Source organism: Belonocnema kinseyi, chromosome 8 (assembly GCF_010883055.1).
Source record: "Belonocnema kinseyi isolate 2016_QV_RU_SX_M_011 chromosome 8, B_treatae_v1, whole genome shotgun sequence".
In the NCBI taxonomy this organism is placed as follows: domain Eukaryota; kingdom Metazoa; phylum Arthropoda; class Insecta; order Hymenoptera; family Cynipidae; genus Belonocnema; species Belonocnema kinseyi.
The window spans coordinates 39552408-39571667 of NC_046664.1; the positions used below are offsets into that span (position 1 = coordinate 39552408).

Sequence of the window (19260 nt, forward strand, 5' to 3'; positions counted from 1 at the left end):
CGCCCAATTAAGACATGCTAAAATCGAAAAGTTCGACTTGAGCATGTTTTAGTTTCGAGACGGAGCCACGCTTCAATTTATATTTTGGAGGCAAGTACCAATGTTTGTATTTACGTATTTCCAACGGCTTAGGTGATCCTTCCAGAATGTTACCATTTTGATTTTTTTAACTTGATCGAAAAACGTTATGATACTTTTTCGTAGATCTGTCATTAAGAAGTCCACAAATTCGAAAAGTGTTATGGTACTTTTTCATAAAGCTCCAGTTGATGCGTTCAAAACTCTAAACAGAATTTTTGGATTATTCAAACGAGAAATTTGTAAACTTTTTTCATCTTTGAAAATGTTGTTGTTTGATACGATTTTGATTTAGTTTTAATTTTGTTATCAGAGAACTTTAGAACTCTTATAGAACCTCAGAATCATGCCAGAAAAGATAAATTTTGAAAAAGCTGGGGGCTAGCATTCTGTTTGAAAAACAAATATTTCAAAAAGTGAGTTTCCAATGCTTAGTTATCAGAACTATTGCTAAAACATATAAAATACACCAGAACTACTAAGAGGTACCCAGAATTCTACAAAATATATAAAAATTTTAATATTCGGGGTATAACTTTACAGGGGATTCCCTAGGTAGTAAACAGTGACGTCAAAGGGGAATAAAGAAAACTATATACATCTATGAGCTCGTATTTTACTATAATCAGCTCACTCACCGTAAGAACAGTAAGGAAATTTTGGTTGCAAATAATAGAATTTTGCTGTAATTTATGGAAAGTTACCATGTATAATTCATCAAAGTACTGTAGATTACCAAAAATGTCGAGAAATTTCTGAAAATGTCTGGGAATTAATATAAATTACAAAATTTAATTTTTCTTCAGTTTTCATGTTTCCCTGTAATATGACTACAAATTAGTAAAAATTTTGATAAATTTCCGGGAGTTCATAAAATTGTTCAAAATTGAATTTTGGGTAATTATTGGTAAGCTACTATAATTATTCGTAAAATTACCATAACTGACCGAAATTTTCCTTGAATATCCGAAAATTTGAGAACATGTTTAAATTGAATTTGGGGCAATTTATGGTAACTTACCATAAATTACCTTTAATATCACCATAAATTAGCAAACAATTCATAAAAATGTTTAAAATTAAATGTTGGTTAATTTCTGGTGAGTTACCATATTTACTTGTAAAATTATCGTAACCGACCGAAAATTTCCTTAAATATCTGGAAATTTAACGACATTTTTTAATAAAATTTTTGGACAATTCATAATAAGTTACCATTAATTAACATTAAAATGACCGTAAATAATGCTTCGTTTATTCGTTATCTAATATGGTTTGAAATCATTACTGTATTTCGATAAATGTTCGAAACCATCCATTTTTTATAAAAAATATTGTATACGCCAATGAGGATATGCCTTTTTCCAAAATAGTCGATTCAGTTTTGGAGTTATATTTTTAAAGATCATTTATTAAAAATTTTTCTATGATAAATGCAACAGGCATGGAAAAACCTATTGAGAAAGAATTCCCCATATGATTCCTCACATCGTTAGGTTAAGAAAAGCACCCATCTCGTATTCTTATCAACGTCTTCTGTCCTCTTGCCTCACGACAATAAATTCCAAGGATCTCTGAAATATGTTTCATGAATGAGTAAGCATTCCTTTTTTTGTTTCCTATTTAACTTGTAATACGATTAGTCAAACTTGAATAAGCGCAAGAATATTTTCTCAAAATAAGTTTTTTCATATCAATTTTTCTATTTTTCAAGCAGCAGCATTATTTTAGTTTCGCTAAATATACATGATATATTATTTAAAAAATTTTATGGATTCCTAAGGGGTTAAGATTTAATTTTTAATAAATGTCAGAATATATTTGAAGGCAAAGTGTAATTTAAATACATAAAGTTTAAAAAATAGTCAAATATGGTCCAGTTGGTTTCAGTCATTCTGTGTAATAAGGGGCCAAATAAACAGTTGCATTTTTTATTTTTGCGAAACCTACAACAAAATTTGTTGTTTTCGGTGAAAAAAATACTACCATAACTTTTACTACCATAACAATTATTGATTATTTTTACACAAATTAATGGCTGCACTTTTTTTGTTGGTGAAAGTCATAATTATTTACCTAGGAATAATTTACAAATTTTGTAAAACAGAAGATAATTTTTGAAGATATTACCGCGCTCATAATAAAAAAATTTTCTAAAAACAATTAAATGGATTGTCGCTAATGGCCCTAAAAATTGTTTCCCCTGGATTAATATGTCCATATTTTTATATTTTATTTTACAATCTATTCGTTAGAATGAAATATTTATTTATCTGTTACCATACGATGATTAAATAAGTTAAACTTCTATTATTTAAAATCGGAGATTCAAGCAGTTGTGGATTTTTTTATAAGTAATTAAAAAAAAAAAATGCCAAAAAGGTGCTTGCTATGTGTGGATCCACTCATAAGATAAAATACGAGACCCATTCTTTATCGACAGAGATGCTGGTGCTATTAATATTATAAAACAAAAAATATAATTAGTAGGTGAATATTTTTAGTTAATTAATAAAAATTCAAAGCTACTCTTCTTTAATATGCTATTCAGTCTTCTTTCTTTATTAGAAATTGCATTTGTGCGCAAATGATTTTCGATATTATTGTAATTATACACTTGATGAATTCAGAAATTATTTGTAATGTATTGGTCTCTCTTACAGGTGCTTCAAATTCACATTGCAGTAAATCAACCAGGAATTTTGGAGGGTAAGTTTTCGTAATAATGTGACACTATTCTAATTTTCTTGTATTAAAATTTTTCATTAGCATGAGAAATATACTAGAGCTTCACGTTTATAAGCCGGTTTTGTCGAATATGTAAGATAAAGTGTTTTTCTTGCCATTACCAATCAATGTTCTTCACAAAAATGAAGTTTTGTAATGTGCTGCTTATCAAGATTTTTACATTTTTTAAATATGTATTCTACATTTATTCTTTCGTTTCCATATACATTATACCAAATCCCGATAAGAAATTCACTACTGGCGCAGTACTGCGCCAGCTCCGGCAGTGTTGGCGCAATACTGACCGCCAGTGCTGGCTCATTGCTGGCAGGACCTTCATGTGATAACTATGTTCGATACTGGCTTTCAGTACTGCACCAGTGCTGGCGGGCAGTACTGGCAGCCAGTACTGGCGCAGTACCTGACATGAAGATTAGACAGAGTTAACCCGACGCTCGTTTAAATTTATAACAAGAAGAAGCTAGAAGTTGCTAGAAGTAACAGAGTTTTACTTTCAAATTGAACAATAAGTTTAAATTGAATTATAAACTACTATTATATTATTGACAATAAGTTTTAATGCTAAAGGCTGTTTTCATAATAGAAAAAAAATATTGAAATAGAATCGTAAAAGTCTCATTACTAATCGTATAAGCGGCATTTGTTCTTAAGAGCAGTTTTACTGAAAAAAAGACTTTCTGTGATCCTACTCAAAGTTTGGTGAACAGAAGTCCTAATAGGTAGTACTTTATAAGACAATCTTTTTCCGATTTGTTAAAAATTGACTGAGGTGGGGGAAAAATAAATGTTGGATTTTTTGCTAACCCCTATTTTAGAAGTATTAAACTGCTTTCGTATATAACAAACAAAATTCTGTCCCTTATATTTTTGAAAATTTTTTTAGGATCTATTGACTATTTATGATCCTTTTTTTTAAATTAAAAATTTGACACTTTTTTCAATGTCAAAACTATCTTAGATTTTTTGAAAGTTCTAGAATTTTATTTCATTTTCAAGACATTGAATTCAGACTAATGCTCAGTATCGACGGATTTAGCAAAGTAATTTAAAATTGATTCTGCTCAAAAAAGAAAATCTGCTGGTTGAAAAGTGAAAAAAATCTTGATTTGTTTACAAAATGTATTTAAATAATGAACCATTGTTATCTTATATTAAATTTTCAGAAACCAGTATCATATTTATGATATTCTAAATCGTTCTAGAAATTAATTTATTAAAAATTTTATTGACCAATAAGAAACATTAGAAGTTCTGCAAAAAACGTATAAATATAATTTAAAGGATAGATTATTCGAAAAAAATGAAACAAAAATTGGTCGAAATTCAAGGAAAAAATAAACCATTTTTCTCGACTATGAAAAAAGAGGTGAAATTTTGAATATTTCAAGAAATGGGTATAACTTCGATAGATCATTCAAAAATCGAATAATATAATAAATAACAACATTTTGCTTATTTCCTAAAAAAGCAGTTTGGTACATTCGAAATAAGGGCTAGCAGCACAACATTTAAACATTCCCTCTCCCCTACCTTGGTCAATTTTTATCTAATCGAAAAGGTTTTTTTCCTCGGAAGTACTACGTAGTAAGACTGCATTTTGCCCAAGTTCAGTCAGGAAAAGTCAGTTTTCAGGGTGGATACACTTGAGCAAAGATACACCATAAATGATTTTTTTTTTTTTAACGAAGAGAAGAGTAAGGTAGTGGAGTAGTTGGACGAAAGGATGAAAAATGGTAGATAGAAGAGTAAGATCAATTCGAGTTTTAAATACTGATGCTTTATTTTATATAAAGTATTGTATAAATGTATAAACACTATAAATACGTGGTATCTATCTATTGTGGTGGTGGGGTGCTAGTCGTGATCGCAAAGAAAGGGTATGACGAAGGCGGGCGGGGTCTGGGGCCGGCGGCGGCGCGCCATCTATGTACATTCATTCACTCACGGGAACGGCTGATCTACCATAATCTACCGGTCTCCTTCACTACATAACACGAGGCATGTGTAGCATATATAAACATACGAATAAAAGGTATACGCATATAGTATACTTTGTCATGTGTATGTGTATGTATATATATGGTCTTGTGTGCGAAGAAGAAAGAAGTAGTATATATGAAAATATATACTAAATCGAAGGCATATATGCGCATGGTAGAGTATGTGATAATAATGTGTATGCTTGGGTGCGACAGTGAGTATAACAACTGTGAGACATAAGGTGCAAATACCATATGCCTCATCTCGAGGGGTGGTTGAAATAAAAAAAAAATATAAAAAAATGTGCGTGATAGCGGCAGCCTACGGAAGATGGAACACGTAAGGTGGTGCATGAAACAACAATGGATGTTCAGAAAACAGAACAAGCCCAGGTTTTTTGCTCATGTGTAGGCGCCAAAGCTCGTCCATTGACAGGTTCATAGAAACATCAGCGAACCAATGATGTGTAATTGGAGCACAAGCGAGGCAGATGAATGTCTAGAAGCCGTCTATGCTTATGGTTGACAGGATAGGCGCTCGCGGTCTCAGGATGAACGGGAATTGACTAAATTTTCCTGGATCCCAACTACCAAAGGGATCTCGGCAAGGATCGCGACGCGCGGTTACCCCGGATCGGTTCGCCCGTTCCCCCTGCCAGAGCAGGTGTCGATTTGGCATTCTTCCGCCTCACTGGCCGTGTCTCCTAAAGGATGTCCGAGCAGCCGGACTGACTATCACTGTGTGACTGACTGACTACTTCAATGTGTGCCATGCTCCTAAGATGGATTAAGCTTTGGAAAGAATACGTTCAGAGCGTTGAGGATCATTGACCGGTAAAACTGTGGGAGGTTGCCGCCGTCGCCAAGCCGAGATCGCTGAGATGTTGACTCGTTTACCAGGATTTACCGGGGATGATAGCTCCGTGGGAGCCGAGTCCGGCGTGGATGGCACCAGATGGCCCGTTGATCACAGCAACTCCGGCATCGTGTCCACCGATTCCACCAGCGATTCCTGGACCTCCTCCGATGACGGCGATGGCACCTGGGCCTCCATAACCAAGACCTGCATCAAAAGAGATTGATTAGATGATGAAAGTACAGAGAGTGCTCATCAAAGGCTTCTTAACAAGTAGATGATCTGAGATACTCACCTCCAAGACCAGCTCCGGGAGCAGCAGCGGCGGCGGAGCCAGAGCTACCGTCGTCACCGTTGATTCCACCGGATCCGGCGTAGAAAGCAACACCACCATAGCTAGGTCCAACGAGGTTAGCGGTAGCCTGGGATGGTCCTACGAGGGTGGCAGTTCCTTGGGATGGTCCTACGAGGGTGGATGGGCCGGCAGCGGGTCCAACAAGGCTGGCTGGTCCAGTACGCGGTCCTCCAATGGACTTAGCTCCTTCTTGGGGTCCAACGAGGTCTGACGGTCCGGTCTGGGGTCCTACGTTAGCCTTTGGTCCTTCTGCGGGTCCAATGTCGGACCTTCCACCGAGAACTCCTCCAGAGACGATCTGTTGAACTCCTGCGGATCCAGCAGCAGCAGCAGCTCCAGCAGCGTAGCTAGCGCCAAGACCACCGGATCCTAAGCTGGATGCACCACCCTGAAGGGAGGCTGCGGTTCCGGCACCAGCGGCGAGTCCACCACTGAGACCAGCTCCTCCGTGACCACTAAGTCCTCCATAGCCACCTCCATGTCCACCATAACCACCGTGGCTAAGACCGGGGTGAGCCGATGCGACGGCGAGGCATGCGAGAACGATCTGCAAAAAGAAGCAGAAGCTTCAGTACTTTTGTTGATCCACTCATTCGGAATTGATGGATTCACTTGTTAAGAGTGCATGTGTAAGTAATCGAAAATTAAAATAGAATTGAAATTTTTTTCTAATTTATGTATATTCTTAAAGTTAGGTCTTGGTATTAAATCCCTTCACGGAAGCGTAGTTGGTTATCGTAGTGCGCGATCTCGATGGACAAGTGCCGACGATTAAAGTCTAACATAATGTGCATAGATCCGATGCACATAACCGCTTTCACTTTCAGTACACGTGGTCAGTAAGAACCAGGTAACTCGACATGCGTGAGAAATATCGACTATTATTTAAATGGATATTTCAATAAATGAATTGAAAAGAAAAAGATGAAAGGTAATTGATTAGAATTGAAAAAGAAAGTTGACTGAGAATATTGAGTCGTATGTCATGAATTAAAATTAAAGCAAAGGAAGTTAAGACCTGAGTACATTGAGAACATGGACAATTGCTCCAAGGGTCGTTATATCATAAAACAGTAATAAGCGAACGGCACCGTGCCACAGAGAAAACTTATACGGTGCGGTAACGTTTCGTAATTGGAGTGATAGTGCACCGATTGCATTTTCGCATAGTTAACGATCCGCGCCGACAGTCTCAGTTACCGCCACGCCTAGGCTGACCATATTAGGGGAAAATACCCGTGTTACGATCTAGCTAGAAAAAAAATCACGAGATTCGATTTTATGCAATCTAGATAACGTAACCCGCGAGTCGCACGAGATTCATAATTAATCGTGTCTCGTTACCGCTGGCTTTGTAAGGTAGTAACTTGAGGATCGAGGACAGACTGCTTTCGCAATCTACCTTTGAATTACAGGATTCTAGAAGCTAACTCGTAGCTAGAATTAAATATATTCGAAGAAAAATCTCAACTAAATGGCAAAGTGCGGAAGAAGTAAGATTTTAGAAAGGAATTTATCTATTTTAAAGAGTAATTTAAAAATATATATAAAATTTTCTGGCTAACAGTTTCGTGAGAATGTCTCCACTCCGAGATAAATTATTAGAAGCCGCAATACATGTGTCACGCCCTCTTCTCGGAAATGCAACACAAATGGGCGTATAGACTGAAATTATGCATTTCTCGCTATACAACTTTCACATCCCGCTAGCGAAGCAAAGGTTGCAATTTTAGTTTAGGACTTTGCTTTTAGAAATTTGGAATCGAGCAGAAACTAAAGAATTGAGAAAATTTGGAAAAAGTTTGAATTTGGGTTTAAATTCGGGTATCCGAATGAGCACGTTGGAGAATCTTAGATTATGCAATTCATTGACGGTTAGTGAATGAAGATGTACGGAGGACGACGAGTCGACCGGTCTCTCTCTGAATGATGATCCTACCACAATTTATACTACAACCACCGTTATAATCCGAACCGGTTTAGTAGAGTGATTCTTCTTTTATGAATGAAAGTCGTGTTTGAGAGTAAGAGTGATCTTGCCGTTCCATATTTGTCATTGAAAAGCTACTTTATTGACACTGAGTTGAAATCACAATTTGAAGAGAACTTGACGAAAAAAATATGCTACTCAATTGTTTTTAAAATTGAAACTATTTTTCAGGTTTGACTCAAAATGCGTGTGTGTTGCAAGTGTTATAAGCTCTACTAGTTGAAAATCCAAGTTTTTAAAATGTAGTTTGCAGATTTTTTGTGTTATTATTATTAATAGAAAAGTTAAAGATATAAATGAAAAGAAAAAAATTTTGAAAAGATCGAAATCGAAAAAAGTTAGATCGGCAAAGTGAAAAAAATTACAAAATCCAATTATTTTTTAGAAGTGAAATGTCGGAAAATCAGAAAACAACCCCAGATGAACAACCCCGGTGAATACTTACAAAGGCCTTCATAATTGTTACGTTTGTGCGTGGTGGTCTGGCAACTTGGTGAATGACTGACTTAGGCTGGGTCTTTGGGCCTTATATACTCCTAACTCTACTGTATCCACGCTCCACAATCACCATCCTTTCGAAACCCGCGTACCGGCCACCCTCCTCCCCGCTGAGAAAAACCATAATCCTCCTCGTGTCGGTGTTCGTCCACCCATAGGTACGGGGAGGGTGGTGCAGGCGGACGGTCACTAGCAAGGCATGAATAAGTTGGATATAGGTGGTTCTTTATTTCGTCTTGTCTGTCAGTGGAGACTTGCCCTAGTTCTTCCCCTTCCCCCAAATATACTGCATAAGTCGGTACCGAGACCAAACCCTGCACCAAGAGCAGCAGAGATTACTTAATTTCTTCTCCAAATTGTTGTCTCTACAAATAACCATCTTAAAACATAATTAATTGTTACAGGTTTACCTTTAATAAATCATCATCTTGTATCGCTTAGGGGACCTTCACAAAATACGTGATACATATAGAGCAGAGTGGGTCTGTCGAAGTATCATTCTCTATGTTAAGACCAATCGAAAAAATATCACGCAGGGGGGGGGGTCAGAAGTTCCTGAAAAATGTATCACGTATTTTGTGAATCGCCCTTTATACATAAGGACACTATAAACTGTGGCTTAGAAATAATGGCCCACTACTAATGGTTCATCTTTCATTCATCTCTATAGAGAGCCTTTGATGAATGACATATGATCGATTTATTGTGTACACATAATTATTAGATTTTCATTCATAGTTTATATTGTATCACAAATTGTTCGAGATGACTCATTGTTGATTAATTTTTTACCATCAATTATTCGGTAATTTAGCTAACTGATATTAGTGAGCTGCTGATGAGAAGCTCAATCATAATTCCAGTTACACGTTATGATCAATAGCTTTCGTTTTAAAATACAAACAGGTATATTTTAAAACTTGCCAAGATCAAGAACTTAAAAAGTATATGTTATCATTCTTAAATTACAGCGCTCTAAAATTGAAAGCATTTTTCTCAATATGTAAACTTGTCTTTACATTGTTTGCATGCAAGAGATCTAACTTGTTGTTTAGATTTGATGCTAGTCACCTCTTCTAAATTAGATATTCATACAATGTATTCACTTTTAAAGAGTTGAGAGAAGATTCTCGCTAAACCTCAATATGAGAATAGTTTTCTCTCTTTCTAGATTAATGATGTAATATTGTTTCAGCGTTGCAATATAATCAGCATAATGATAGTAAGTATCATTTATACTTGCTTTAAAAATCTCGAAATATACAGGAAAAGAATAATAATGTTTATGAAAATATACGTCTGAATTTTTCTTATGCTATGGTTTACTATTCCTACCTTTATAGATTTTATTCCCCATTTGGAATTCTGACAGTAAGTTTCGTATAAATCGTATTGCAGAAATAATATTCGATTTAAATTTTTTTAGAGCATATTATCAGAAGTGATTTGAAAACTCGTGAGAGGGTAGAAATCCTGAAATAGATAAATCCCATGACAAGCCAATTCTGACTACTGTGATCCACTTTCGTACTTGTTGCTTTGCGACTTACGCTCTACTTCTTATCTTAAACTCATTATTTTCGCCTGCCATAAATCTCCAAGTTTTTGAATTCTATTTTATAAGACTCGTTCAATTTCCTTCGTAATTTTGATTCCTAAGATAAGTTAATTTGTAAAGTGAATTTATCAAAACGTTTATGATAGATTATTTATAGGAAATTTATAGTAAAAATGAACATTACAAGCGGAATGACGCATGTGATAATAAAAAGTAAAAAAAGAAATTTCTTTTCAAGCGCCATGCAGGATTATCGTAAAAACTGTTTTGAATGTTTTCAAAAATTACCAATTCAAATTTTGATTGCACAAAAAATAGTGAAAAATTAAAATTACATTTTTTGGTCAAACTGTGCATGATATGGCAAAAGACCCAAAAACAAATATTGTGCACCCTAAAAAAATCTGCAAATTTGTCATGAATCCCTTTTTATTTGAATGCGTCATTTTTGTTTTATTTATAAAAATAATATTAAAAATAGAAATATAAAAATTTGCAACAAACGACGCAAGGTGCGAAAAAAAGATCATCGACAAAAGTTGTAAACCCAAATAAGGTCTGTAAATTAGTAATTAAGCATTTTTGAATGGAACGTACAGCTTTTGCTATTTTTTTAATATTAAAAAATTGCATTAAAGACAAAAAAGAATATTTTTTAAAAATGCCGCAAGGTTCGAAAAAATTAATAGACTACACATTTTCTTCGAACCACTTTACGCTAGGATGCGTATGTTTCATTTAAATCGCAAAAATAACATAAAAAATAAATAAATTAAATCATTGCAAAGATGAAAAAGTTGTAACATGTTGAATAACAAAATGTTTTTTTTTTAAAAGATGCATGTTTTTTCTAATTAGAAAAACAAGAGAATGACCATTTTTTTGCGAACTCAATAAAAATTTATTATTATTATTATCATTATCAAAATACGTCTGTTTCATTAGCAAGGCATATTATGAACTGTAATAACGAACATTTTCTGGAATGACATACATTTTGAGGGTAGCTGAGAATAAAATAAAATGCAGAATAAGGAACAAATATAAAGGTAATGATGATAAATAAAATTTGCACCTTATTTTGCGTTAAAACTAAAGGAGCTTTAACAAAAGAGAATTCACAATCACCAAATTCCAGCTTAAAATGCTTTTTCTTGACTTATAAAAAGCTTGTTTCACAAATGTGGGGAAGTACAATGGTCGAGCGCGTGGCGCGAGATAAGTATATTATCAAGTGCGAAGCGCAACAACCAACAGACGCGCGCCGTTGGCACGCTCAGCTTCCGAGCGCTGCGCGCAATGAGAACGTGCGCGCACAGGGGGGTGATTTTTCTTTCTTACAAAAAGTAGTGAGAAACATAAATTTAAGAAATATTTTTCAAATAAAAAAAACAAAACAATAATCTTCGAAACATAATTTTTTGATTCTTTAAAATAAAAATCTAAGCAATCTCGGAATGTCATCTGATATTTTCTGAAACCTACTAATTATTTTTTTCAGAAAAGGATTCTAATATTGTTCAGCATTAAAAAGATTTAATAGATATACAAATATTTAATCTAATTTTCTTGAAACTGGATAATTGTTCCTAAAAAAAAGTTTGTATGTCTGAATTCCGATAATATTTCTGGAATATGTATTCGGACACTTAAAATATTTTTGTTTAAATATAAAGTTGGCGCTATTTGAAAAGTGCCTAACTCCTACAATTTTAAAAATTTTGGAATTTGTTCTGAACATTATTTAAATATTGGTCTGTACACAAATTTTAAATTCTCCCAATCCTATTTTTTCGAAAGTAGGTCATTCTTCCTAAAAATAACTCCCGATGAAATTCCCATAACATTTGTGGAATTTTAATTGTGAACCGTTTAAACTAAAATTTCGTATTTAAAACTATTCTCTCCCGAATAATTTTCGCTGTACTGAAGAAGAATCTTCATGCTGAAGTTAAACTCTCTTGCCGTGACACTTTTTAATTAATCTGAAAAATCTTTAAAAATGAGTATTTCATTTTTCCTTGCATTTAATCTAGTATGCCCTAGTTATTTAAGTTAACTTGTTGAACAATGACCGTGATCTATATGTTTTCTGCCTTTAATATACTTGCCCAGAAAAATTAAACGTTTAAGAATGTCTGTCTACTGGAAATAGTTATTTTTTGTTTAAGCTTAAAGTGACCCCGGTCTTTAGCAGTCGTTTATATCGTGCAAAAATAGAGCAAACACGTTATAAATGCACTGAAAATACTTGAAATCATGGTCTCTTGAGTGACTTTAAGAGACCTGAATTCTTTTCTGAACACTTTTTGTACCAACGTCACCGCTCGTTAGTTGTTACCTCAACTCAGTGTAGTAAATGTATGATGAAACAAGTTCACAGGGTTGATTTTTTAATTTGCAGCTACAATTATATGTTTTTTAAAGATTAGTGACAGATAAATTAATTCGCACTTTGAAATTAATTAATATATCGAGGACAGATTTTTTTATCTCAATTATTATCTTACTCTCAATACTAATTAATTAGGTGTAACAAATAAATTATTCTTTTTTATTATATATAAATGTAGTGTTACGATGTGTATTAAAAATCTCGCAACCATTATTGTTGAAAACATAGTTAGCGCTTAATGAGTTGAAGTTATATTACTTTTATATTACTTTAAATTATTCAATAAATTATTGTAACTATTATTCATGTTTCTGATAGTAATTTTCACTGGAAATTAGTAATTCTTAAAGAGCATTTAAATCTAAAAAATTGCATTTCAGAACACAAATTAGCATAATTTATTTTTTATCATTTCGGTCGGATTTTTAATTAACAAAATTATTTTTCAAAAATCATTCTTAAATTTTAAGAATTTTGTATTAAAATATCGCTCTATTTAAAGAAAAGATTAATAATGTTTTGAAAATTATAATTTATTTTGATGTTTTAAATAGAAAACTGGTATATTGGTGAAAGAATATTTTCAAGTTTGTAACAATTTTTGATTGAGCTAATATTTTTTGTCGAAAATCGAACTTTTTATAAATACATCATTAGGCACTAAAGAAGATTAATAATTTTCTAACAATTTAAGGTTAAGTTGGCGTGTTACAAAAAAAATTAGTATTTTAAACTGAGAAAATAATTATAATTTGAATACGATTTAGAATCCTTTTACGATTTTGGATAACGTTGGCACAATAATAACAAACAATAATATTTCATGTTAATACTTGTTGGAGACTGATATGTTTGACCAAACATCCACTGGTTTGGTGATCTGTATATTGTAAAAAAAATGATGTCAAATATGTATATTATTTCTAAATTTAAGACGTCAATTTCCATTACTTGTCAAAAATATTATCCTTGCTCTTCTACTATTTTGAATAATAAATACTATGGGATATAACAATTTTTCATTAATATAAATTTTATGTCTCAATTTAATAATTTCTTGAGAGAAAAAAAAGTTTGGGCTACTAAAAAAGGTTATAACCATTATTAATCCTAGTTGGTGATTAGATAATAATCGCATTGATTTGCGGTAGAAATAAAAGACTCTTGAAACTCAATTAATAAATAGAAATTGGTTTATGCGGTTTTTTTGCAGATAAAATTTGGTTGGAAAGTATATAGTGATAAAGAATTGCTATTCCTATCAGTACTGGCTGAAAGTGAAAGCTATTATATTATTTAAAAAAATACAAAAATGTGAGAACTGGGTGCGTATCTTTTCTTCGATAGCCTTGACCGGTTTTGATAGGTAATAGCAAATAATAAAGCTAATAACAAAGAATAATAATAATAATCCAAGCCGAGATGGTCTTTGGTTCTCAGGGTCCCCTATTATCGACCGTGCATACATTCTGAGTGGTAGAATGTAATCACCGATACGAACACTATACAGCGCTAGCATGAATTAATTAATTAGTCGTCCTTATCGATACATGCTTACGATAAATAGAGAGAATGTGTGTAAAATTGCAAATTTAAACTCATCGACACGTGCACACATTCCTTTGGTCACGCTCACTGATATTCATCAGTTACGAAAATTGATTCCTGCATAATTAAGGCTGTGTGTAATTCGAATTCGAGGACTAATTAATTACGCTGGTAATGTGCGAAAAATATTTCACATTTGCGAATAAGCATGAGGTATTTTAGAAACTTTTTAAAATAGAGCTACAGCTGGCTGAGTTAACTAAAAGGAGATAGACTTAATGCTTTCATCGTTAAAATTCATCAAGTTTATTTGCATATTTACCGAGTTATCTGCAAAATAGAATTTTTCATTATAACGATTTTTAAAGAGAAAATAGAATTTTATTTTCTATAAATTGGTAGGTGCCCTCGATGATTATTTAATAATAATTGAAGTGGGAATTGCTAAACAGTGCTAAGTCCAATCAACTAAATTTTACAGGAGGATCAAAGAGTCTTTCTAGAGGAACGATTTAAAAGAGACTAATAACATTTTTTGTGTTAGTGGATGGATGAGTTTAATAACCATTGTACGAAAAAATAGGTGGCGCTAAATGTTGATGTGATAATCTAATGAAAATGGCTATGGATGTAGCCTGTTTAGATTTTCGCGATGATATTATGGTATTGATAACGAAAAGTACATAAATCTTTATGAAAATCATCTGAATGTCATTCTCGGTGCCTGCACTTTTTTATATTATTTTTAGATATAAAAAGAAATTTGTTTTTCATATATCTTATTAATTATTATTTTTATACGATTCAATAATTTTGTTGAAAACTAGAAGTATGAACGAGGATTCTTATATACGTATTTTATCAGATGAACGATAATATGAATGCTCTCTTGTGGAGAATTGTTTTTTGTTTTTCAATTAACATTTTTTCGTTTAAAAAAACATTAAACATACTTCTAATTCAAATATAATTGATGAATCTGATAATAACAATCATATTTATAGAGAATAAATTTGTTTGAAGAAAAATGATAAAGCAACAAAAAACAGTTTTTCTGAGATAAAGTGCATTAGAAAATTATAATCTGCATCATTTTTGAAGATAATTAAAGAAACTTAAATGTATAAACATTTTAATAAATAAAATAGAAAAGTGTATAAAGTATAAAGTCTAAATTAGATAATTTTGGGTCTTCCCTCATTAGCACCGTTTAGTTTCTCCTGCGTCTTATATTTTTTAGTTCTTACTTCAACAGTGATCAGGGAAACTACATGTGATTTTATTTTGTTCAAAAACTTAAACTTTGTTTTATGTTAATAAAAAATTGTTTATCATTTATTGTAATAAATGATTTTTATTTACAGTACAAATAGTTTTTAATTTAAATAGTCTCGTTATAAAATAAAGAGAACCTCAATTTTAATTTTAATTTAAAAAATGTCCTTTATAAATAAATAAATGGTATTTCTTCGAGTCAACTGCATTTAAAAAGACACTGTTGTTAATAATAACACTCAATTCGAATGTTGGATAAATATAAATGAAAGATTTAACAGCGATTCTAAAAAAATGGACAAGAATGATGCAGACTGGAAAAATTCAAATTGATATTTTAATTGTGAATGCATACATTTAGAAGACACACCATTTAAAAGTATAATGCATTATATTTTTCCTACAAAATATATATTAAAATTCGAAAGAAATAAAAGAAATCTAATTAACACACATATTATTTTAAGTAAATAATGTTCGAATCATGAAAATTTGAAGAAGAACAAATCAATCAGAAATTTCATTTTTAATCTATAAACCTTTGGAAGCATTACTCAATTTGAACCTTTCCTCCTAGTATCTAATCATTATTTACATTATATAAGAGTATGTAAAATTTTCAACAACTTTTATTTTAGGCAATTATAATTTAAATCGTGCTTGGAATATTATGCGCATTGAATCAGGGTGAATAGAAATTCTAAAGTTATCATAATTTTGTAAAAATAAAAAAGTATTAATCGGACTTCGTTTTCAGTTAAAAATTAAAATAATTTTTTTCTGAAGTAGAGATTCGAAAATTTTAGACTTTTCATCTCATCTCCGATCAATCATGGAGCATGCGTAGTAAACATATTTTAACTGACTTATACAAACCAAAAAATAAAGCATTTTAATGTAGAATAGAGAATGTGTGCATTTTTAATAACTGAATTCAAATACTATGAAGACCTACAGAAGAAATCTGATATCTAATTTTTTTCCGTTACCCAGTTAAACTTTATGCAATTAAAATAAAATGTAATTTGTGCTTTAATATGTGGCAATTTTAGATCTGCAATTTCCTTTTCATTATGAAAGTTGTAAACTCTGTTCCTGAAACTTGTAATTAGTTCATTTGTAAAAGCATCTTACGCTTAAGTTGCACGTAATTTCATCAGCTCCGTCATTCGAGCGAATTGTGGGTACTTCGAGGTCGATCAATTGATCAATATATCTAGTTAAGGTAGATGAAATGACTTTCTTCGGTGAAATTCGATCGATATTGCGTGCGACACTTCGTGAGTAGAATACAAATGGGGAATCGTAGAGTAGCATTAACATTGTAGTTAACTTTATTGATTGGTATATTTTTGCAGGTTTATCTTCTTTTATGTTTTTAATTAAATTAAAATATGTAGCAACTTTAAAATCAAAAGGAAAATAGTTATAACAATTTTTGTGGAATTTCTTCAGATAGAAATTCGTGGGAAGACTGAAATTATCATATCCAATTTATAATGACAGTTCTTACGTACATAGCTTCTGTGGAAATATATTATAAAAGTTGCATATTCCAACAGAAATATCTAATGTTTCTAACTCTTCCTGATTCTTACGTGATTCGCCATATATTTTGAGAAGCGAACATTCAATGTCAAGTATTTCTCAATATTTTCATTAGGCAACATTTATATCAGGACGTGAATATTCCGGTTGAAATATTACAATTTAAAATTGTTTTTAGAAATTCATATGAATAAAAGTGTCTTCCATGGAATTTCTTACGAAAAATTCTCTCTTATAGTATATGCATAAATTAGGATAGTAAAGAAATATTGTCTCACACCAGCGCCGGAAATTGTCAGTATGGGTAGAGCGAATACTATTAAAAATCATTGCCCAATTTGAAAAGTGATTACTTATTAGAAAACGAGTGAGAAAATTTTTTTCAACATTTAGAAAGCTTATGAAGTTCTTCCTTGAACGGCTCCAAACTTATTCTTATATTTTGGATCCTTTGAAAGGATTATACCACGTAAGAAGTTTAAAAACAGGTTTTGTATACAAAGTCGCTACCGGTCAAAAGGATTGTCTGTACCGGAAAAAAATTACCGATATCGACAATTTTTTGCCAGTTTTTTTAGAGAGCATATTTTAAGAATCACAGAGATGTTGGGATAGGGTTTTGACCAAAACTTATTTCTGTGCTCAGCCACAGTGGTGCCTTCTCACCGCACGAGACGTTGGAAAGGGAAAGGGGTTTAATCAACATTATTTATGTGACTGTGATCAACGAATTCATGAAATTCTACGATTTAAAGGAATTGCATGAATTTCATCAATCCTAGTAATTCCCTGAATAACGTAAATTCCATAAATTCAGTGTATTCCTTAAATCATATGAATTTATTGAAATTAATCATATTCCAAGAATTTGGTGATTTCCTTGAATTGCATCAATTTAGTGAATCACGCGAATTGTGTGAATTCCCTGCATTCCATGAATTCTGTAAATTCCATGAAATACATTAATTTCATTAATTCCGCAAATTGCATGCATTCCGTTAATTTTACAAATTTTGTGAATTCCGTGAATTACTTAAATTACGTAAATTCCTTAACTTTCGTGAAATGCTTGAGTTTCGCGAATTCCTTAAATTCCGTAAATTCCTGAGTCCCGCAAATTTGGTAAAGTCCGTGAATTCCGAAAATTTAATGAATTTCGTGAATTCCACGAATTTCTTGAATTCCGTAGATTCCGGGAATTAATTGAATTCAGTACATTCTGTGAATTATGTGCCTTTGTTGAATTTCCTAAAATCCTTGAATTACTTTATTTTTAATTCCGTGAATTCGTGAAATTCCCTGCATTTCGTGAATCTCCTGAATTACGTAAAATTCGTAAATTTAATGAATTTCGTTTATTGAAATTATTGAATTCGATAAATTCCTTTATTAAAAATTAGTTTTTTTACCTGAGAATTTTCCATTGCATTTTTAGTTTAAAATGTCGTATTTAGTTAGGTTTGCCGCAATGCTACATGACTTAAATAAAGTAGCCTAAATTGCAATAATAATAATGAAAAAAGTAAACTTGTTTAGTTGAAAATTAAGCTATATAGTTTGGAAACTCATTTATATGGCTTAGAATTTATTGTTCATAATAATTTTTTTTACATGTATATTCGTAGAATTTTCGTCTTTTTTGTTAAAAGATTCGACCTTCAGATTGAAAATGCATCTTCGTAGATGGAAAACTCTACTATTTTGTTAAAAATTTGTTCCTTTGGATAGAAAATTGATCTCTTATTAGATACTCATCCTTTATTATAATGTCATTGACTATTTAATCAAAAGTTAAATTATTTTATTATTTTGTAGAAAATTTATTGATATTGCAATATATTTCGAAATAAAATCATAGGAATTTGAAATAATTTTTATTGTCCCAGCGTGTCTACGCGTCGAGTTTTAGTTGGCGATCACTGCTGTCGGACGCAAGTGTGGTGATTCAACTCGTGCTGTAACTTAGGAAACTTGATAAAAAATTTCATCTTTCATTTAATTTAAGTTAATAAAACTTTGAAAATGTTCACGGGTTCCCAATTTATAATTAAGAGCACTCAAGCGTGTCTGCGTTGAGTGGTAGCCGACTCTCTCTGTTAGGAGTATTCGAAGTGAAATTTCATAAGCTTCTTAAAAGTTAAAAAAAAACTTCTCGCTTATTTTTTGAACTAGTTTTTACGTTTGATAGTCAGCAGTAGTTTTTAATAGAACTCGCGCTAGTGTTACGGAGAATTTCCGAAGGTTGTATATTAGGGTGGTCCAAATTGCATGGACAAATTTTTGTGCATGCTAGAGAGCAACGATCTCTCCATTTTATTCCAAGTCCGAAAAAAGAAATTTCCTCATTTTTTATTTTTCTATTTTTTTATTTTAACATACCGTTTTGACTTTAAGTTTCCCATGTAAAATGCATGTGGAAAAATCACTTTTTT

The 19260-nt window shown here is 32.1% G+C and overlaps 1 protein-coding gene across 1 annotated transcript; it reads right to left on the bottom strand.

Annotated features, from left to right (window-relative positions):
• Positions 1-4581: 4581 nt before the first annotated feature.
• LOC117179083 (spidroin-1-like) lies at positions 4582-8515 on the bottom strand. Its single transcript, XM_033370729.1, has 3 exons — positions 8452-8515; positions 5957-6563; positions 4582-5868 (listed from the first exon to the last, which is right to left on the bottom strand). The coding sequence occupies exons 1-3, from the start codon at positions 8461-8463 to the stop codon at positions 5699-5701; spliced, it is 789 nt and encodes a 262-aa protein (XP_033226620.1). The 5' UTR covers positions 8464-8515; the 3' UTR covers positions 4582-5698.
• Between the last annotated feature and the right edge of the window lie 10745 nt (positions 8516-19260).

Bases quoted from the DNA above. Each gene is read 5' to 3' on its own strand.
- LOC117179083 (XM_033370729.1), bottom strand. The intron at 5,869-5,956 runs GTGAGTATCTCA...CTTTTGATGCAG, and splicing joins TCCCGGAGCTGGTCTTGGAG to GTCTTGGTTATGGAGGCCCA.